Below are 23,009 nucleotides of genomic sequence, written 5' to 3' on the forward strand. Positions count from 1 at the left end.
AGCCCTGGCAGTCGCCATCAGGGTCTACAGACCCTGACATTATAGACATTTCTTCTCCTCAGACCATATCTCCAGTAGACGATCAGCCCACCTTCAATGCGCTACTGAGGAAGGCAGCAGGACATTTTGATGCGCTACTGAGGAAGGCAGCAGGACATTTTGAAGTTTAAACTGGGGAGGTCACCCCAGATACTGATTTCGTTGAAAGGATTATTAAAGAAAAACCTCCCACTAGTCAAAATATTCCTATCCTCGCCTCAGTTAAGAGGCGAATCACCCCATCGCTGTCCACCCCTGCGCTGGTAAGAGGGGTCAATCCAAGAATCGAGAAATTGTTCTCACCCTCTCAGTCAGACCTATTATATATCAGGGGTCACTCAGTCCCGGACTCCTTAGTGGTGACTAACACAAGGAAGAGGGCTGGGGTTCCACTGTCAACCAGCGAGGCACCTCCAGATAAAGAAGGGAAAAAGCTTTATTCCTTGGGCAAAAGAATTACCGCCTCGGCAGCGTTTTCAATTAGGATTGCCAATAATAATACATTGCCGGCAAGCTACATTGATGCTCAATGGGGAAAGCTTAAGCAGGACATCGAAGAAGCTCCTGAACCTCTAAGAACTCGCTTATTGGCTACAGTTACAGAAGGAACTCTGGTCAACCAGAGCATCATTAAGAACACTCTTGATGCGGCAGAAACTGCTGGCCGTTCTTTGGTGCAGGGAATTCTGCTGAAGCGTCACGTCTGGCTTCGCAATTCCGGTTTCAAGGCAGAAATGCAGGCGTCACTCATTAATAAGCCAATAGAAGAGTCAAATCTCTTTGGAAGGGCAGTGGACGATGCACTGGAAAATGCAAAGACAGATTTCGACACCATAAAGACCTTGGACCAAATCTCAAAGCCTCCAAACAGGCGGGGATTTGGCAACAAGCGCTTTTTTCGTGGCCAACGCCAACAGCAGCAACAGCAGTACACTGCGGGCAACTGGCCCTCCAATCAGGGTACCAGTAACCAGTATAACCAAAGAGGACAACGCTGTGGCAAGGGCAGAGGCTGGGGCTCCACCCCCAGAGGCACCCCGTTAAATAACACCAAATGACCCGAAGGTTCGGGGCCCCTCCCATGCGTCTCCAGTTGGAGGCCGGATAACATCATTCCTATCAGCATGGGAGGGAATAATATCAGACCGGTGGGTATTGTCAACCGTAGCCCACGGGTACTGTATAGAGTTCAATCGGTCCCCCACCTACAGACCTCCAAGGGGACGACGCCTGTCACCAGAACACCTCGTCATCCTCCTGCAAGAAGTAGAACAGCTGCTACAGAAAGGAGCAATATAGGTTGTGCCCCTATCTCGTGGGAATGGAAGGTATTTATTCAGTATACTTCCTTGTACCCAAAAAGGACCTAACCATGCGCCCTGTACTAGATCTGCGCCCAGCGAACAAATTTGTAAAACCACAAAAATTTTGTATGGTAACATTACAGGAGGTAATTCCCCTGCTATCTCAGGGGGACTACATGACAACACTGGACATGAAAGATGCATACTTTCATATTTTGATGTTGCCAGCGCACAGAAAATACCTCCGGTTCATGATAGAGGGCAAACACTACCAGTTCAGAGTGCTACCCTTTGGCATAGCATCTGCACCGAGGGTATTCGCAAAGGTACTGGCAGCGGCAGCGGCCCACCTACGCAGGTTATCCATACCAGTATACCCTTACCTCGACAATTGGCTCATAACAGGGGATTCTTATGAGACATGCTTCGCACACACCCAAAAGACAGTAGACCTTTTGTTCCAACTGGGCTTCTCCATCAACGAGAAGAAGTCCAGCTTAGACCCCAGCCAAATCAAACAATTCCTAGGAGCTCTAATTCGAACAAAGGAATGCCTCGTCTTCTCCTCCAACGAGAGGGTCCAAAATATGCTGTTTCAGATCCCTCAATATGTGGCCGGTCGAGAGGTGACAGTACGCAAAGCAATGCGCTTGCTAGGAATGATGGCGTCATGTATTTATTTGGTACCTCACGCGCGCCTGCGCCCAATGCAAGAGTGGCTCAACAGCCAGTGGTGTCAGGCCAGCAGACAATGGGACGATCTAGTGGTGGTCTCGCAGGCCTTGGTTCTCTCGCTACGGTGGTGGTCGAAGGAAAACCTGGTAATAGGGAAACCATTCGCCACCCCCACAGTGGAAGCCACTCTAACCACAGACAGGATGGGGAGCTCACCTATCCCATCAGACTGCACACGGAGTTTGGTCTCCAAGTTTAGCGTCCAAACACATAAACTTGTTGGAATTATTAGCAGTGTTCAAAGCACTGAAAGCCTTCCAGACACACCTACAAGGGAAAACAGTGATGGTCCTCACCGACAGCAACCCAGCCATGTACTACCTCAACAAGCAAGGGGGCACTCACTCTCCAGGACTGTCAAAGCTGTCCCAGAACATCTGGAAGTGGGCTCTCAGACACAACCTGTTCCTATTGTCAGAACATGTACCAGGGGAACTCAATCTGCTAGCAGACGAACTCAGCAGAGACTTCCCTCTGCCCTCAGAGTACGAATGGCGGTTACACGAAGACATCGTCTTCAACGTCTTCACACAATGGGGCTTCCCAGAAATAGACCTGTTTGCAACTCTGGAGAACTCGCAATGCCTGGATTACGCCTCCAGATACCCACAGAACCGCTCCAAGGGGAACGGTCTCTGGATACCATGGTCAGGGAAATTTGTTTACGCTCCCCTCCCCCGACTCCTCTGCTGAACAAGATAGTGCACAAGATGCACCAGGAACCAGTCACCATGATACTGATAGCCCTGACGTGGGCCCGCCAACCATGGTTTGCGCACCTGGTGGAAATGTCCCTGTCCCCACCGGTGAAACTGCCCTGCCTGTACAACATGCTGTCACAGGACAAGGGCAAGACACTACACCCATGCCCACAGAACATGAACTTACCAGCCTGGCTCCTAAGGTCATATAATTTGGCCATTTACAGCTCCCACAGAGATGCATGGACATTCTCAGAGAAGCAGGAAAACCCAACACTCGCCACTGCTATTCTAGCAAGTGGAAGAGATTTGTCATTTGGTGTAGAGGTAAGTGCATCAACCCAGTTCACTGCTCTCCCACACAAATTGTCCTTTACCTGACCCATTTACTGGACTCAGGTCTAGTGTTCAATTCTATTAAAGTCCATCTAGCGGCACTTTCTGCATACACCACCTCTCAACTTAAGGTGTCATGGTGGAAAGTCCCAGTTATCAAAGCCTTCATGGAGGGGGTAAAGAGAATACACCCTCCGATTGCAAACCCAGCTCCCGGCTGGGACCTTAATGTGGTACTTACCAGGCTCATGGCTCATGGGCTCACCCTTTGAACCCATGCACAAGGCAACTCTTAAGGACCTCACTCTTAAGACTGCTTTCCTAATAGCTATCACCTCCATTAGGAGAGTAAGTGAGCTACAGGCTTTCTGTTCTAGACCCCTTTGTAACAGTTCACAAAGATAAGGTGGCTCTACGCACCGAAATTCATATCGAAATTCCATGTCAACCAGTCAATAGAACTACCAACGTTCTTTCAAAACCCTTCAAATTTGGGAGAAAAAAGCCTGCATAAACTCGATGTGCGCAGAGCTGTCATGTTTTATATGGAAAGAGCTAGACCACTGAGAGAGACTAATCAGTTCTTTGTCTCGGTGGCAGCAGGAAGAGAAGGAGATGCAGTCTCAAAGTCCACTATATCTGGATGGATTGTTCAATGCATCACTCTGTTTCTCTCTTGCTAAGAGAGAACTACCCTTCAAGCCAAGAGCACACTCTACTTGAGGCACTGGGGCATTCATTGCAAATGTTCCCCTTGAGTCCATTTGCGAAGCGACAACCTGGAGTTCTGTACACACCTTTACAAATCACTACTGTCTAGATGCTCACTCTAGATCTGATTCCCAGGTGGGACAAGCGGTATTAAGACCTCTTTTCTCTACTGTTCCTTCTCACAACCCACCTCCAACTCCGGGTACTGCTCGCTAGTCTATGCACAGCATGTGATTCTAAGCAGATTAACCAACATCAGAAGACAATGCATTACTTACCGTAAAAGCATTTCTGATGGTTGTATCTGCTTAGATTCACATGCGCCCACCCTTCCTCCCCGCTCGGATGGAATGAACATGGACATCTTTCTACATCTCTCTTTTCTGTACTCACTCACGTATAGAAGGCTCCTTCAGGGCAGAAAAAATACAGAGGGACCTCGACGCGTGAGGGATTGTGGGCACACTGCACGTCACTATAGGGATAGTGTTAGACACGCATTGTCGACGTCCCCTTTTCGACTACGAAAAACAAAATGCAATACTCTGCAGTGACCACTGGATGTCGGACTATGCACAGCATGTGAATCTAAGCAGATACAACCTTCAGAAATGCTTTTACGGTAAGTAATGCATTGTCATATGAAAGATATTGCCCAGTACAATGCTAAACTAAACAATAGCGTAAAGAATAAAATTGCAGAAAAACGAATCCCACATTCAAAGGAATATAGCCTAGGTTATTAACATTTCTCCTATTGCTATCTATTGTGGAGTCGCTGGTATTGAGGGCCCTCCTTTCTGCCATTGGCGAGCCTATTGAGAGATACAATTTGGTTAAGCATACACTATTCATTTATCTTTGCTTTTTTATATTTTATAAAAGCATTTTGTCACGTAATTTATTTATATCTTAACGTATAGCCAGAGGGACCAAATAATTAAAAAGAAGGAAACTGAAACCGTAGAAGATACTGGAGGAGCATAAAAGAAGACCAGAGGGAAAGGAGAACACAAGAAAGAGAGGAAGCAATCAATTTTGCGATTTCTGTCATATATTTATATATATATATATATATCAATTTGCATTTTGAGTGTCATTTAATCTTATATACAGTTCATATTTTCGCTTATGTACACTTTTTCTCTTCTATGCTTTTACAGTGCATTGTTTGTTCTCTCCTTTCAATTTCTTTTTTTGTTCAAGTATTGCTTGATTACCTCTCTACCAATAACAATGCTACGTTTGCGTTGTCCTTTCCTCAAAATGTTCTTCCCCCTCTGCTGTAACAGTATCATGTGCCCTGCGCACATTTGATAGATGGATCCAGTATTTCAGCCCCTTTACTTTCACCGCAGTTGGGTGTACAGTAAATTACTTCATAGGGGACGTGAAATCTTGGAGCATTCCATCGCTTCACAAAGCTGCATACATGTACCGTTTACCCAGGCATCAATTGGACACTTGGGCTATCCCTTGCCAGAGTTACTGTGTCACTTACACTTTCTCGTGTAAAGGGTGGTGCTATCTGCTTTGCAATTATCCTGGCTGCTCTGGTTAGTTTTCTCAGGTAATCTTGGAACTCGTCACCCAATACTGTGGCTGTTCTATGTGCATCTGACATTCTTCTCAAGGTGATAGGGGTGTGTGCATGCGCCTCCCTGTCACTATCTCGTGGGGTGACAAGTGGTGGTCTTTGCTGGGCTGGTTTCTTAATTCAAATCGCACCAACGGCAAGCAGTACACCCAGTTTTTCTTTAGGGTGTGGCATAGTTTGGACAATCTGCTTATGAGGAGGCTGTTTATTTTTTCCACAACCCTGTCAGCTTGTGCGCGATAAATAGAACACAATGCGTCCCTTTGTCGGAGGTTATGATGTCACAGATCCCCCATCAGGGAAACACCTCTCTCACTAAAACGTTAGCCGCACATTTTGCATCCGGGAGGGCGCAGGGTCCCGCTTCTACCTAATGTGAAAAGGGTTAGACCACCACAATCAGATATCTTGCTCTATTACACAACTCTCCCATCTCTGCATAGTCCATATGCAATGTACGAAATGGTCCAATGGGGCGGGGCAGTGTCCCCCTCGGTGTTCTCAGTCAGTCCTGAATTGTATGTTTGACATGTTGTACATTCTATCACTATTCTTGCCAGGTGCTCCTGCAATCCTGGCACGAACCAATTTTCATGGATGTCTGCAGCTATGTGCTGCTTTGCATTGTGTGCAGGGAAGTGCAGTTGCTGAAATGTTATTTCTAATAGTTTCACAGGCATTACTACTTTTCCTGTACTATTTAGTCTCCAGAGGAGGTCAGTTGATGACTGGGTGCACCCCCTTTTTGCCCATAACTCTTGTTCTTCGGGTGGGGCTTGTTTTTGCAAGTCCATTATCTGTGAAATTGGCATGGAGGCGATAACTTCACCTTGATCTTCCTCCACATTTCCCTTTAGTATGAATTCATCTTGCGTTTCCCTTCCTAGGTAGGCTGCATCTTCGGCAGCAACGTCCGCTGCCGTGTTTCCCAAGGATATGGCATCATTGTTGGTGTGGGGCGGCATTTAACCAGGGCCACCATTCTTGGCTCTGTTAATGCTTCTATTAGTTCTTCCAAAAGCTTGACATGTTGTACCGGGGACCCGCCTGCTCTCCTGAACCCTCTCCTGCCCCCATAGTGAAGCCCCCCGTGTGCTGTTTTAGTCATGTAAGCAGGGTCTGTGTTTAAGTCACTGCGCACCCTTTTGCTGTGTGTAATGCTTCAATCTGTGCTACCAATTCTGCTGCTTGTGCTGAGAAGTGACACGCCAGCCGTTTTTGCACAATTATCTTGTATTCCCCTTCTTCCAATCGCACCACTGCTGCCCCTACACGTATTTCTCCTGTCTGAGTTTATTGATGCTGAGCCGCCCACGAAATACCTCTCCTTCCTCCAGGGCATCGTCCTTTGCTTTGGGCATGTTATCATTCTCCCCCCTGTATTTGGTACAGTCATGGCTCTGCATATCTTCAATGGTACAAGCCTCAGTAAGGAAGGTGGCAGGGTTTACTGTTTTACACCGCACTATGTGTGTGTTTGGACTGGACAGAATAATTTCATATGCTGTAGCTCTGTGTTGTCAGTGTCGACTCTAAGGATTGCAAACAATGAATGCTCAGCAAAGTCACTGCACATCCTATCACAACTGTGGTGCTTTTTTTAATCGCGAACGCAGCGGCTGCGAGAGCCTGTTAGCATGCAAAGTGTCCTTGCATTACCGCGTCGGGTGTTCCGCTGCAGTATGCTAGAGGCTTGTGTGCCCTCGGGACGTTTTTTGTCATAATGCTGTCATCAGCAGCCCATCCCAGTGTGAGAACAGGTAGAACTCACGGTCATAATCGGGGGTCACTAGAACAGGTGCTGTTGAAATCAATTCTTTGAGTGCGTCAAGGGCTGTGCTCATCTCTGGGGTCCATATCAATGTTGTGTTTTCTCTCTGCCTCTTTTAGCACGTGCAGCAGGGGTTTTATGTATGCTGTGTAGTCGAATATCCAGGTGCAGCAGTAATTGCACATGCCCAGGAATTTTTGCATTTACTTTACTGTGTTTGGCTTGCTGTCGGCGCACACTGCTGCTGTCCTGTCTGGTATTATTTGCTTGCCATCTTTTGATATGAGTTGGCCCAAGTATAACACTTCAGTTAGGCAGTACTGCAATTTTTGTTTGTGTACTTTGTTCCCCTTGTGGGCTAGCAGGGTGAGCAAGATTGAGTCATGTCTGCACTCATTCTCGTTCTCTCCACAAATTAGATCATTCATATACTGAATAATGGTGCTCTTTGTGTCAGTGTTGCCAAGATCTTCATGTAGTATTCTGTTAAAGATACTTGGACTTTCACAGTATCCCTGGGGTAACCTGCAATGTTAATACCTATTTCCTATCGGGGTAAACGCTGTTAAATATTGTGACTCTGGGTCCAGTGGTACCGAGAAAAATGTGTTTTTCAAATCTACCACTGTGAAGCATGTTGCCGACTTTTGGATACTACACAAAATGGATGCAGGATTTGGGAATTCTTTCTTTATGATGTCATTAAGAGGCCTTAAGTCCTGTATCATCCTCCAAGCCCTGCCCTTCTCTTTTTTAATCGGATAAATGCAAGTATTACAGGGTGAATTTGAGGGCACAATGATCCCCTGCTCTAATAGGGCCTGTAGTGTTACTTTTATACCTTCCGCTTCCCATGACAAGGAGTATTGTTTTACACAGGGTAGTATTGCCCCATGTTTGAGCTTAATCTTTACTGGGGTCACTTCTTGCAGAAGCCCTACGTCAGGTGGGCCTGTAGTCCATAGTATGGATGGTACCATAGTATGGATGGTATACCTGCTGCATGCCTTCGTTGAAAAATGCTTGCGGTGAACTGACAATGGCCATGGGGGGGTTGTCACTTGTCTGTGTTGGATCATTATTTCGCATGGCATTGAAATCTCCATGATTATTTCTCCATCAGTGTCGCTGTCAGTGAACAGTTCCACGTCTGATATGTCCCGCAGCGCCATGTTGGGGGTCTATGCACATCACTGTCCACCACTCACGCCCATGCATGTCCATTCCGATTACCGCTATTCGCTGCGCGGGCACTTGTACACTATGCAGATCTATTGACATTACCGACCCTGGCACCACTTCTTGGGTTGCCACAGGGCGAAACACAAATTCGGATGGAACTCGCCATTCCTGGTGTGTTATTTCCGGCACTGTTCTCGCCAACACTTGGATCCCCTGCACAAACATGTCTGGGTTAATGGTTAATCTGTGCACTGTTTGTTCATTCGCTTGAGTGTGTATAAGTAGCATGGCCCTCATGGCACATATCCCTGGTGTTGAACACACTATTCCTCTTTCAGTGAAGGAAATAGTCATATTAAGCTTGCTGAGGAGGTCCCTCCCTAGCAAGTTTATGGGGGAGTCTTTGTAATACAGCAGGGGTGCTCGCACTGTTTTTCCCCCCACCGTGACGTCCAAGTCTTCAGTGAATGGAACCTCGACCACCACCCCAGAAAATCCCTGAGTCTCCATTTTTCGATTCAAAAGCGGAAATCGGCCTGCTTTTAGACACGATTTTTCTGCTCCGGAGTCCACCATAAAAATCAGTTGTTTCCTATCTCCGCCCCCATCAGTGGTTCGTCTGCACGAAGGGTCGTTGATACTGGACACGCAAGTGCTCTCTGTGGGCTATACTATGCTGGGTGTCTCATTGTTTCATGGTTGTTGAAAACATTTAGTATTTAGTATTTTCTCCCAACACTGCTGTCCCTCTGAATGGAGCCGGCGCGCCGTTCGCTGTGGTGGCAAATGGGTTGCCGCGTGCAGGTGTCGTATAGCTCTGATTGTGGATGTTGCTGTGTGCCTTGAGGGGATGCTCTTTGTTCATGTGTGTACCGGAGATCTGTTTGTTCTTCGTGTCTAAATCCACCCATAGGCAAGCCATATGGGCTACCGGGGTGGGGGTGGCCATACTGATGTTCATTCTGGTAAAGTACCATAGGATACTACGGCACTCTCTCGAAAAGTGACCCCACCTCCCACAGTTCCACATACTCCTTGCCCCCCCTCCCCCCTAGGCCCTTGTCCTCCGTACCTCCCTCTTGATCCCCTGTACCCACCTCTTCCTCCTCTTCCGCCCCTGCCTTGCCATTGTGGCACTTCGTACTGCTCCTCACCGGCCATTGCTCCTGTCTGTTTGCTGCCATTCTTGCCTGTATTGCTATTGACCCCTCCTCCCAGTCTACCAGCCCCTCGGCGGGGAGGGCAGAAGCTACTGCTGCGACCTTCACCAATCTTGTTTGTACTAATTTGGCTTCGTCCGCCAACCTTTTCTGCACTATCTTTTCCCTCTCTTGATCCTCCTATAGTGGTGTGGTGTACTATGATGCTCTGTATTTCGGGCCAGCCTTTGGTGTCCAGCCCAGCAATTTTATTGAATGCCTTCTGAACTTCCTTTGGGAGGCCTCTCTTGATTATATAATAAAAAAGGGAGGTGGATATTGGTCCCAAGCTGTGCCTGTCTCTGCTCTCCACATGTATTGCACCTGAAGATTGAAATCTGAAGCCTCTTCGTCCTCCCCCATTGTACACTGCATAACTGTATATCGGGGGTGTCTGGAACGTGTCTCTCAATGCGTCCCACACTCGGGCCCTCAATGTTAAATTATGCCCCATCGTGGCGGTCACAATCTAGAGTGATCCCAGGGAACCCTGCCTTCCCCTACATCCTGTTTGCTTGGTCGCCTACTGCAGAAACCCAGACTCTTAACGTCACCAATGGCTAAGGGGACTCGGCTGTGTTTTTCTCAAATGCATATATCCACTTGCTCGCCCCCCCCCCCCTTGAAAGTGTGGGGGTAATGTCTTCAGTAAGTTTGCTTTGTCCATCTGTGCCCATGGGACATAATGTGGCTTTCCTGCCCCCTTGTGCATTAATGGCATCTGTAACTTGCTCTTCCCATACTCACCTTTACTCTTTTTTTCCCGTTACTGGCCCCTTTCCAGTCCTATTTCTTCTTCCTTGCCACCCCTCCTTGTCTCCTTTCTCACCGGGTGATGAGGCCATGAGCAGGGACGCTCCACCTGACACCCCGCCTACCGCCTCATCTGCTTTGTTTCCTTCATATTCATCTAGATTGCTCCAATATTCTTCCTCGCTCTCAGATAACACACCCTCTTGCTTCGTGCTCACCTGTACCTCCCCCGATCTACCTGTATGATTCTGGTGGGGGTGTCATTTATTCGAAATAGGATCTCGCCCTTTTTCCACTTCTCCCCCATTATATTTGCTGAAGTATCAGGTGTTTGGGGCAACGGTGTTTGCTTGCCCCGTTGTGAATGTGTGCTTTGTTCATAGTCCTCGTGTTAATTCTGTTAATCGTGTTTCTAAGTCTTGTGTACGCTGTCCTAGATTTAATTGAGGGATGCACATCTGTCCGAACAAGCCTTTTGGATCATACGGGGGTGGGGCTGTTGCTTGTGACACAGGGGGTGTTTGTCTTTGATACGTACACAGGGTCGCTATAGCCCTCTGCAGGTTTTGTGATTATTGGGTATAGTCATACATGCTCTTTGTTTTTCCTTACTCTCCCCCTCGCTGTTATTTGTTGCCTGGGGAAACGTACCTTGACCCTTATTCTTATTTAGGGGTATTTCTTCAAATAATCTCCACGTCCAGTACTTCCCTTCTGTTTTGGAGCTGCTTGCCCTTATACTTAATGATCAGATATGTTGCTACCATGTGTAACATTGATTTATCAAATGACCCACCTTCAGGCCATACCTGGGGCATATCTTCCCCTTTCATTTTTGTGCGCCGTTGTTCGTGATACATTTTTTTTGCTGTACCCCGGTATACTTTGACATATATGCATAAGTGGCGTTTCTGCCCCCATCGTCTTAATCATCACCTCTGGTATATGTATGCAAATATGGACAATCTAATATAAATGCCAACCAATCTCTTAAACACTAACCTTTTTCCACCAAAATTATTGCAATGCTGTTTATCAAAATACTTTATTTTATATTTTCAATTACCACTCTGTCATTACTGAACCAAAATTAAACAGGACATTGGCCACGTGACCTATAACATTCAATTAGACAGACGCAACATGGATCATGCAACATTTAAACAGAACGTTATGCACAGACATTAAAACGTGTACCCTGCATGCCTGCCTGCCGTCCCCTATTTTTCTCCCCTACCTTCGTTACCCCCCAGAACCATGCCTCTGTCCTGGCCCCTCTGGACCACCCTCTTAAGAGACAAGAAAGAAAAAGAAAGTTTTTCTAAAAACGACTGAGTCTTCGCAGTGCTGCCTTCTCCCCCCTCCTCGCAGAGCTGATTTCCCGTACCTCTTTTCACATTTTATCCTCTTTATAAACTCCTGATGGCCATATGCAAAAGAAAAAGGTAGCAAAGAAAAGTCCCCTGCTGCAAATGTAAAGTCTCCTCTTTTTATCTCCTCCTCTTATATCCTCAACACACCTCTATCTCACTCCCGTCTTTTCCTCCCACCTTCTTTTAGGGTCTCTCGCACTTGACACTCACGTGTCCGTCTTGATTCGAGAGCTTCCGGACCAGATCTGTCAAGGTGCCGCCCCACACTCCACGGCCACACCCGGCTCCAGCGAGCAGTACGGATGAGTATTTGCAAAGCCGGGACCTGTGGAACCTTCTGGCCGAATGCGCACACTTCTAAGGGTACCAGTTGCCGTAGGTGGGCAGCCTTGACAGGGACACACCCTGGATCTCGCCGCTGTGGCTGGGGGATATCTTGTGCCAAAAGGAACGGAAAAACGCTATTGCGTCAGTCACCAAATGAAAGCTGGCATTCCCCACAATTGCCATAAAATAGCCAAATAAAAACACTAATGGACACACCCCAGTAGGGAATGAGACCGGGACCAAATGCGGTTGAGGTAAAATATACGTTTTATATAAAGTAAAAATGGGGCACGCAGAGGACTGCTACTTCGAGAGCGCTCTGCCCAAACAGAAAACGCATGTTATATTACAAAAACACGTTGTCTATGACGTGTGCTATGGGAGATACATTCAGTAGAATTCATTGGACAAAGGGGACTGGTCCGTATGTAGCGCATCTGGCTGATGCTCCCGGATTGGTTGGTTCCAGATTGTAACATTGTGGATCACGCTTGTAAGCTGGGCTCATCTGGGAGGGGTGCAGGGTCAGGCGATGTCGTGTGTTTTAGACTAACATTTGCCCTTTGGCCACACATCTTAATATTATTCATACATCTCGTCAGGCAATAACTATCACTAGACATTTGACCTGGAAATAAAAGTAAGGGTACATGGGTCCAGGTGTCTTATCTAACACAGTATTTGAATAATACATTCATCAAATATCTCCTTAGATCTACAGAGAGGGTGGTTTATTGTTTGCTATTACGAGGAGAATATATGCCACACATGGGATTAGTGATAGGGGGTGAACTGGAATGGCACACAGTCAAGGGGCATGCAACTGTTACATCAAGAAGTGTAGGCTATGGTGGGGGCTCGTGGTCTATATTTCTTTACACTGGGTCTGCTAGTACGGAGGCAGATTTGTAGACTGATGTTTTTTTTTCCAGGACCAGGCTTTGCCCGATCATTCACAGGGCAGTGATGTAAAAAGGAAAGCGAGAGATAGTGTTTAGTTTGTTACTGTTCGCGCCCAAGCTTCCGTGAGGACAGGGCAGCTGCAGAGATTGCAGAGGGGAGGTGGTTGGTGGTTGGGGGTTGGCTGGCTGTACACGGACAATGAAGGGGAGAGGTGCAGGCCTGCATTTAGCGTTTTCATGCAGCCTAATAGAAAATGGAGTCAGTAGCTAAGCAAAATGGAGTCTAGTTGTTTGTAAGCCATGAACATTTATGGGTCATTCAATGGATACCCCATGCCTTGGCCTGAGGCAGGTGGTCGCCGCAGAATGAGCATATCACGTGATGTTAATAGGAATGAAGGGGGGCCTGGGAGACCCCTCCTCACTTACACTGTTGAGGATGTTAGAGTTGGAAGGTTGGTCCTGCAAAATGTTCTCCGTTCACCGGTCTCCATTTGTTCTTATTGCACACCTTGTGTGAGCTTTTCAGAAGATGAGGAATAGATTGGAAGAACATGAAGAACCAATAACTCGGCTCCAGTATTGTTTTTTCTGATTGGTGCGGTTTTCCTTCTTAACCTTGTGCTACCCTGCTAAAAGGACATACTCCATTGGAATGTGTGCAATTAATTAGTTTTTTTTAACATATCTTATTATTTTGTAACCAATGAAAATGACAAATCAAACCATCGGGGTGAAACCTGTCATGTATACAGCATTACGAGCAGCGTTCTCAAATAATATACTCTTTCTCCGCAACACAATAGAAGTGGAATAACAAAGCCAGTTAGGTAGTATACAGTTGCTGTTATGACTCTGTTGGGGGTCACTGAACACTTCCCCATTTGTCCCAGAACTTAAATTTGTACGGGCAACCTCTAGATCTGTCTGTTCTTCCACCGCCATGCAGTTATCCATGTCCAACACCCACTTGGACAATCTCAGCACCTCTCTTACCCCCCCCCCCCACCCCTCAATGCATGACAATATTCCTCTTGGCTGCAATCAGCGTTGGATATAACAATTTGTTATACCGCGAGTAATCCGTCTCATCCCATGTTCCAAGTAATATGAACTTTGGATCCGTTGTTACTGCTGAGACAACACGGAGGACACCCTGCGTAGGATCTTAAACCAGAAAGTTTGGATTTTTGGCATAGCCATATTGTGTGATAAAACGGTCCCCAGTGTGGTATGACATCGTAAACAGTTAGCATCCGCCACCCGGACCCACTTTAACAGCAGTTCCCGGGTGTGATATGTTCTGTTCAGGATTTTCGATTGGATAAGTCTGAACCGGGCTGGGATAGCTCTCTCTCTAGGGGCCATTAATGCCTCTTGCCACTCTTGTGCCTCAACAGGGCCCAAGTCAGTACCCCATTTTTGTTGGAGTTTAGTCAAGGGGCATGTGATAAAACTAGAAACGGTTTGGCACAGAGTCGAGATTTCCTTCCTGGCAAGAGGTTCTGCATGTGTGTTGGCTTCCATACAGTCATACCTCCCTCAGAACTGTGGCTACATGGCATGTCTGAATTGGATATATTGATAGTTGTCCAAAATTGACAATTGTGAGCTTTGCTGCAGCTCCTGGAATGACTGTAGGCGGCCGTCTGAGAGCACATCTCCCATACCTTTGTCATTGAGCTGCAAAAGTCAACTTCCGTAACTTAGGCATGTCCCTATTCCATATTGGGGCTTTCAGTGTGAACATCCCCTCCCAACCAGTCTCCCTCATGACTTTCTTGCAGACATGCACTACCTGTTGTGAAAAAGAAGGCACTCCAATCGCTTCCACTGTACAATGTAGTGTCAGTTTCAAACAAACCAGCGCACTCGATTCTAATTTGTGGACGGACTGCTCCCCAGCAATGATTTGTTTGACACTGCCAACGGAGAGGCTCAATAATACTTCAGATCTAGAAGACCAATCCCAACATCCCACACTGACCCGTACAGGTACTACAATGATGATCTGGACTGAGAATCCCACCAAAGCCGTCTCTTCAGAGCCCTTTCGATGTTCTGGAATTCACCATCAGGGATCCTAACAGGGTTATTGTGGAGGATATACAAAAACCTAGGTAGCGTCATTTTAAACATTGTAACCCTCCCCAACAGGGACGAGGGCAGAGCTGACTAGAATTTAGTGTCTGCAATAAAATGCGCCCAAGGAAGGGGGGGGGGAAATCTTGACAGACCTGAATGTTCGGGTATTTAAACTATCTGACAGCTACTTTTAAAGGTAGTGTCTTCTGGAATTGCCCAAGGGCTCCCTTGTACTGTAAATAGGATTGCTTGCTCCACTATACCATCCATTCATTGGTAGGATCTCTATTATCCTGGGGATCGACCTCAGAGTCTCCTACACACAGCAGTAGGTGGCCTGCATACATCAAGATGTGGTCTTCCTGTTCCGACAGCCACATGAATCCCTTCATGAGGGGATCCTTGTGAGCCAGACCGTTGGGGTTCGATAGATGGGATAAACCATGGTGGAAAAAGAGGGCAGTCCTGGCGTTTACCTCTTTCAAGTGGGAAATGCTGAGACATCACTCCATTGACTCGGATCTTTGCTAGGGGGAACTCGTACAACAGTTCAATCCATTGCAGGAAATGTGGGCCGAAACACATACTGACAACACGGGCCAGACAAATTGCCAGTATATTAAATCAGAAGCCTTTTGAAATCAATGCTCATTATTGCGGGTTCGGAATACAGTTGACCTTATCCAGGCCCACATGAAGTCTGTGTATTCCTGCGAGTTGCCCTGTCTGGTGGTGAAACGTTTTGATCCAAATGGATCAGTGACAGGTAGGATCTCAGTCTCATTGCTAGAACTTGGGCCAATATTTTAGACTCAATGTTAATGAGCAAAAGGCCAGTAAGAAGCTCTCATTTGGCAGTTTCTTTCTTGGGCATGACTAGGACGATAGCTTGATGCAAATACTGGAGCATTCTTCCCTCACCCCTACTGCCCTGAAACATCGATATTGATTCAACTATCAGGTCACTATGCCTTTTCCAGAGCTCTTCTGGGAAACCGTTCGACCCCAGCACCCTCCCTGACTGGAGTGATGATATTGCTGCAGCCACTTCCTCCTACGTAATGTCAGTGTTTGTGTGCAAAAGTCACTGTCTGTAACAGGACTTGGGAAAGCCCACCTTGGATGAACAGGGTTTAGACCTCTTAGGATCACCCTGAACTACTCAAAGGTTTTTGGTAGTGGTCAAGCAGACAGGCTTAGTCTAACGAGGGAGGAGGGCTATAGTTGGGTACAAAGACCTTAGAGTAAACCTTGGTTCAAGAAATTACTTAGTTTTATACAAATAGGCATTTATTATATAATACAAGGCAAAATCATGTAAGTACTACAATACATACAAAATGTATAAGGACACTTGCAATACTTTTAGGATAGTACATTGTGGGTGTAGTTACAATAGAAGAGCTTTTTCAGTAACATCACTTAGTAAACCAACTGGAAGGCTATTTGCAAAACATTCCAAACTCTTGCAATCAACAGTCAAACCATACCTAGTTTGTCTTTCAAAGTTCAGATGGGCCACTGGGACTCTAGTGGCTGCAGGTGGACTGGGAAAAGGTGGGAAGGAGCAAAATACAGTTTCCAGAGTGCTAGGATTTTCTAGAGTTGCAGTTAGTACATTTGTTGGTTACAAGTGGGCTCAGGGGTGTTAGGATGACCCCCTGAATGGGTTCCCCAAGGACCAGTGTCCTAGGGCAAGGCGGTTTTACTGCTAGAGTACAAGGGGTTGTCCACCCAAATGTTAGATACAAGCTATCTGTAGCCCCCAAAGTCACAGGATCGCACAAGCAAACCCCAGTTGGACAGCACCTTGAATTGAAGAGGGTGTTTCTTTGACAAAGACCTCCTTTTCTTCGTCCCTGGGGATGGGGCGACTGTGACCTCCGTGGATCTGGTGACAGTACTTGAGCAGAGGGACTTCCTGTAATGGTAGACGGTTGTTGAGTTGGTCAACTCTTCTACCTTTGTTGGTCCTTGCCGCTGGTGAGGGGACTGGAGCTGGCTCGAGTCGTTGGAGGCTTTTAAGTATGCCCACAAAGTTTCAGGCAAAACCACGCTTCTGGAGACGATGCACAGCTATGCAGCACCGGACCGTGGGTATTGGGAGTTTGCAGGCCCTTGCAGAGGGGCGGGGAGGGGAGCTTGAAGGAGGTGCGGGGGGGTGGGGGGGTGTCGCAGCTCTTCAGGGGATATTGCAAATTGTAGTTCGTCTGGAGACTGAATAGGCTGACCAGTTTATGGGAGGAGGTTATAGTCTTCAGATCTTCCCTGTCCATTGGAGTGACGAGGTCAGGACAGCAGTGAAAACTCGACAACCTGGCAACGTCCGTCTGGTGGTCCTCCTTGGTGGTACTCTTTGGACCGGTGGTCGATTCTAGGTTTCTGCTCCAGCATCTCAGAACATTTCCAGGAACACCGGCCGAGTCCATCAATCGCGTCCACTGCACCATTGAAACCTGGAGATGGCTGTCCAATGGGGACAGCCAGGTTCTCAGCAGAGCGAAGGCAGGGGAGTTTAGGTGGACCTCCCCCACTTTCTGTACTGCCAGGGACTCGAGACCCTTTGCAGGCTTTCCAAGGGAATCCCAGAAAATACAAAGGGACAAGAGTACCCTCCGCCACCTAGCATGGCAGAAGAAGGGAACAGAAAGGACAAGCCATCTTGTTGAGGCCTCCATTTTTGGTGAGGGGTGCCCTATGCACCTTCATTGGAGCTGCAACAGCTTCAGTGAAAAGTACAGAAAGTTGTCTAAAAGGTACACTGCCACCAGCCTGAACAGATGGGCTTGTCACAGTAACAAAGTTACTGCTGAGGCGAGAGAAGGGACACACTATATCCCCTCAGCACTCCACATAGGGTGGTGTGTGCTGATTACACAAAAATAAAAAAAACGGTAGGATAAAAATTATCTCCCCGCCCTGGTAAATGCAAGAGTCTGGGCCACTTTGAATTACTTATAGTAATCCGCAAATGTCTTGCAGATCTTGTTTTCCTCCGTAACTCCCTCCTCCGCCACGGTGATAACACTGTGTACATATTGGAGCCTTTGGGAAGGCAGAGGGGGCAAGTCCTGTTCTAGCCATGGCAGCAGTTTCCCAGCTTTATCCCCGACTGGAATACTCTAGCACAGTACGCCAAGTGGTCTTGTCTCATGGTATCGCTTGCGAGGGTATGGTAAGAGTCCCTCGCTTGCAACAGCTGGTGCTGTTCCTAGGGACACATCAGTAAGAAATTGCTGTTCCAAATACATTAACAGAAGTTTGGTTTCTGTCAGCATTGCAAGCCTCTCGCGTTTCCTAGCGGCAAGGACAGAAATGACCTTCCCCAGCATAACTGCTTTATAACCTCTCCAAAGTATCTCAGGGCGCTGAGGTTTTCAATTCAAAGGTATTCCATAGTTTTGTCCTGCAGCTTGCTTACCACCTCTGGGGAATCCCCAAAAATATGCATCCAGTTTCCAGGAAGAGCGGTCCTTCATCAGTGCCTTACCCATTGGAATCGGCAACGGAGAGTGATAAATGTCTCAACAGGAGCTGTGGATCTGTGACCCTGTGAGTCTGAGTTGGCACAAAAAAGTAATCAATCCTCGAAGGAGAGATGTGCCCCTGAGTGGAAGAAATAGCTTGGTTTGTGTGGGTGTACGCTGTGCCATACATTCACCCCTTTGCGCCCGCAAGCTCCCTCAGTTTTGTTGGTCTCTGATTCGACACCTTCATGCCCAGGAACCGATGCCGGCTGCTGTCATCACACCATGAAAATCCCCGGCCACGAGCCAGCAGTCCACCTGGTGGTGTTTGAACAAGCCCTGGAGCTTGTGACGCGATCCAAATTCAATGGCGGCGGGCATACACACAGAGCTGCCCAGAGTCCTCGCACAGGATGACCCTGTTAACAACACATCGCCCCTCCCCTACTGTCCCAGACCACCGATGAGGTAATAAACCATGTAAGTTTCCAAATCGGCAGCATTACCCCCCTTGAGCCCTGTGTAAACCCTGCATGTAAATAAATTTGTTGCATAGTTGGGATTTTTTTTAAAACATGCAGGTTCCCATCAAGTGCATTTCCTGAAGAAACACGAATGTAGGTCTATACCTGTTAAGCGCCTGCAACACCTTACCCCATTTGATCCTATCGCAGAGACCATTAACATTTCAAGATATACACACCACCTTCTTATTGATTGCATGCATTCAACCGGTTTAGGGCAGCTATGCACGAAGTATGTGATGTGCAACTGCGAATAAGGAATAGTGATTGCTGTACATGAAAAATTCATGTGCCCTGGCTGTGAGAAACGCAACAAAAATATTCCCCTCATTCAGAGCAAAATTACCCCACTGCATACAACCTGTGAACTTGGTGTATCAATCGCCCAACATTAGCAACTCAACCAAAGAGACTATATTGGTGATAGTGAGGGAGAAGTAGACCCCTCTAAGAGGAACCAGAACCAAAACCTGTCTCCACATCCTCAGGTTACCACGCCCCACACCAGTAATCTCAACTTTCTCCCTGGCACTGTGACACCAACGTACCTTACCTATACATACTCGCACACCCTCCATATCACACAGATCGTGGCCACATCCCCCAGCGTGTGCCCTTCACCACCCTGCAATTACTTTGTTTTTGAAATGTGACAGTTGATGTCCCTTGCGATTTGCTGGGATCAAAGGGGCAGACATGTGGAAAATGCCACCAGCAAAATTGAAAGTGTATGTACGATGACAATTCCAGCATGAAACAGTGCTAAGGATTTGTGGCGGAGCCGCCCTGAGAGCCACATGCTGGAAGAAAAAAACTTTTGGGAAGTCGGTCTAAGATGCATTTCACAAGATTTGGATTCCAAGGGCAGTGTACTATATCCATTAGAAAGAAGGTTACCGAAGGTAAGTAATTTCTTCTTTCTTTAGCTATCCTCCAGTTTCTACATGGTACTATTTTATCAAAGCAGTAGGTGAACAGTATTTGACCCGTATCTGACTGGCAGTGATATGGAGGAACCTGTAACATGTATTTTTGCTTGGTGCACAAGATTTGTAGCCATTTGATCTCAACACCAGTTTTCAGACTCTGGTTTACTGTCCGGCCCATTGTCCAAAATCTGATGCATGTTTTGTGGAGGGAGCATTCTTTCATTTATTAAGTGTTTTTTGTGCTACTTGTCTGTGCTATTGGACATGGGGGATAAAATCAGAGTGCACACCTATGCCAGATGAACGAATCGCATTTAATTCCTTGATGCTAGTTCACCTCTCCACAAATGGAAATGGCCCAATTTATCTCCAAAAACAATTTAAGAAATACAAACCTACACGAAATCTTAGATCCTTGAACAAAGGACAACTACATGCCAAGCTATCGGAAAAACCAATTGGCTTAGGTAGAGCCTTCCCTACCATAGCCATCGCTAAATGGAATACCTTACGTGAGCCCCTAAGAACTGAAACAAACTTACAAAGCTTTACAAAGAAACTGAAATCTTTTATTCAAATAAACCTACTTTAAAAAGACCACCTCTAACTGACTTATCTTTATCTGTATTGTCCTGTCACCATGTCCCCTGTCTCTATGGAAAGCGCTCTGATGACTGTGGGCTGCAGAGCTATAGAAATAAATAAAATAAAAAAATAAAAATACACGCTGGCTGGGTCTGATCTATGTGAATATTCCACTTTGAATATGCATGCAATAAAAGCCTGGGCTACAGCATTCCTGTCGATCGCACGCCACCGCCCATTCCTGCCCAATCCAAGTTTATTTTTCCATTACCGGCTCACACACATCACCCTCCTCCTGCTTCAGGCGCCAACCCTCCCTGTGTGAGGGCTATTTGTGAATAGGACAACTGGTATTTTTACACTGTCTTTCTAATTATGCCATAAAGAACAAACCGGCCTGATTGGGGGTTGGGGGCGAGTGGTTGGGTTTGCTAGGCTGAAGATGGGGGTAGTACTATAAGGAGTGCTGTCTACTATAAGGAGTGCTGTCAGAGGTCTGAAAGAGTGGTTTCCCGGAGTATGAAAAGCCAGGTACAAAGGTGTGAATTGTTTCTTTTGTTTTTAATACAGATTATGTTTACTTTGAAAACTCCTCCAGTAACCCATACCTCATCCGGCGAATCGAGGAACTTAATAAGGTAAAAGCCTGATTCCTCTATGCCAACCAGAAATGCTCTCAGCCTGTCCATATTATTGCTGTGCTGTTTTAAAGCCTGTGACTGTCCAGAATGAATATTTTTTTTTCCTGCCTATATAAAAGATGTATCCTTCATTCGAAATCAGTAGTATCTCTTTAACGTGAGCAAAAGCTAACTGTTTATCCTGTAAGCTTGGTGTACTTAAGTATGACATTTGCACTTCTGCGCTTTTGGGATTGCACTCATTTTTATGTCTGTGTATTATTCAAGGTTGTTTAACTCTTGCCTCCATCTGCTTCCTTTCTGCTCCTCAGACGGCCAACGGGAATGTGGAAGCAAAAGTTGTGTGCCTGTTTCGACGTCGGGATATCTCTAGCAGCCTGAACAGCTTGGCAGACAGCAACGCACGTGAGTGGGATAATCCGGTGCGTGTGCGGGGGCTCATCTTTCTGTTAAGTGCCCTGAGGGAGGCAGTTTATATGTGATATCAGTATGATTTTACAGTTTCTGCCAAATTCCAGTGGAAAAATAGCATTAATTTAAAACACTTTCCATTCCAATGCATTTAAGTGACAAACGCACTCCTCCATGACAGCCAGCAGCCCAAATGGGCGTCGAAAAGGCACATGCATAGGGGTGACATAAAAATCCTGTAAACTACTGGCCTGGTTCTCTCCTGCACTGTGCCACTGACCTTTTGACCAAGATGTTCTTTGGCTAGTGTGCTCATTCATTCCTCTGTTACCGATTCCCCCTGCCCAATTCTTCTGCTGCAAAAAAATCCATTCCTCCTCATTGATATTGCTGCCTTATAGTAGACTTTAGAAATGAGCATGATGGAGAAGTCTCCATACTGGTCAATGTATTTAATATAATCAAGACGTTTCTTCGGGTCTACAATTAGAAGGTTGGAGATCTGGAAGCCAGACATTTTGTCGGCCAAAACCAGTGAGAAATAGATATTTTTCCTTCTGCTTCTTTGGGTTATTACGCAGGAAGTTATGTCATGTGAAGTAGTCTTCCATTGCATGATACCTGCCATTTTGGGCTTTTTGGAGCTTTTTAATACAAGCCAGAGGGCATTATTCATCAGCTGCTGACGATACAGTTGAAGCACCCCCAAGTCCAATGACAAATTGTAGAAATCAAAAAGGTGCCTAGCATTCTAATTGTCGAAGTGTTAGGCAAGATGTGTGCAGGACCCTTTGGGAGACTACATCAACCTTGACCTCCTGGCAATGCGAACCCAACCTTTGGTACAAGTCTGTACTACACAGGTTGGTAGTGTGGCTGAGCAGCCAGGCTTATCTCAAGAGGGGTCAATGTGAGCAGTAGAGTGGTTACACAGAGTCACAGTGACAAGTTTTCAAGTAAACTCTTACACTCAAGGTTTCTTGATTAAACTTCAGAAGGGAGCAAAACATGTAACACTTCAAAACACTGTTTCTCTAAATCAGATGATTCCCATTGGGGATGGCGCACAGTCACTTCCTACACCCTTGGGTGACTTAAATAGCTAAGAGACTGTGCACATTGATATATCACTGCTACATTTAGAGCAATACTGAGTTTGGTGCAAAGGTTACATAGGAGAATAAAACAAACGTTAACAAATACATCATACAACTGTTAAGTCCTTTTTGAACCCTCCAATCCAAAGTAAATTAACCCTTTCCTAGGGGAAAGGTAAAAACACAAAGTCAGAGGTAAGAGGAGTCTCTCAGGGAGCCAGGACAGCCAATGTTAGTTGAGCAGAAATCTAGGGGAGCTGAAGAACTTCTTTGCAGGTAAGTAAAAGTCTTGCACAATGTTTTTAGAACGGTTTGTAGAAATAAAATCATTTGAAGGGCC

The 23,009-nt window shown here is 46.4% G+C and overlaps 1 protein-coding gene across 2 annotated transcripts in view; it reads left to right on the forward strand.

Moving 5' to 3' along the window:
* The window catches only part of MTA2 (metastasis associated 1 family member 2), a 612,090-nt gene that overhangs the window by 60,662 nt on the left and 528,419 nt on the right, over positions 1–23,009 (forward strand). For both annotated transcript variants that reach the window (XM_069645193.1, XM_069645194.1), the window contains exons 2-3: positions 21,091–21,158; positions 21,473–21,566. In XM_069645193.1, coding sequence (XP_069501294.1) covers positions 21,091–21,158; positions 21,473–21,566 — 162 coding nt within the window. The remainder of the gene's footprint in view (positions 1–21,090; positions 21,159–21,472; positions 21,567–23,009) is intronic.

The sequence above is a fragment of the Ambystoma mexicanum genome, chromosome 2p, assembly GCF_040938575.1.
Source record: "Ambystoma mexicanum isolate Mex_15411 chromosome 2p, UKY_AmexF1_1, whole genome shotgun sequence".
Classification (NCBI taxonomy): Eukaryota; Metazoa; Chordata; class Amphibia; order Caudata; family Ambystomatidae; genus Ambystoma; species Ambystoma mexicanum.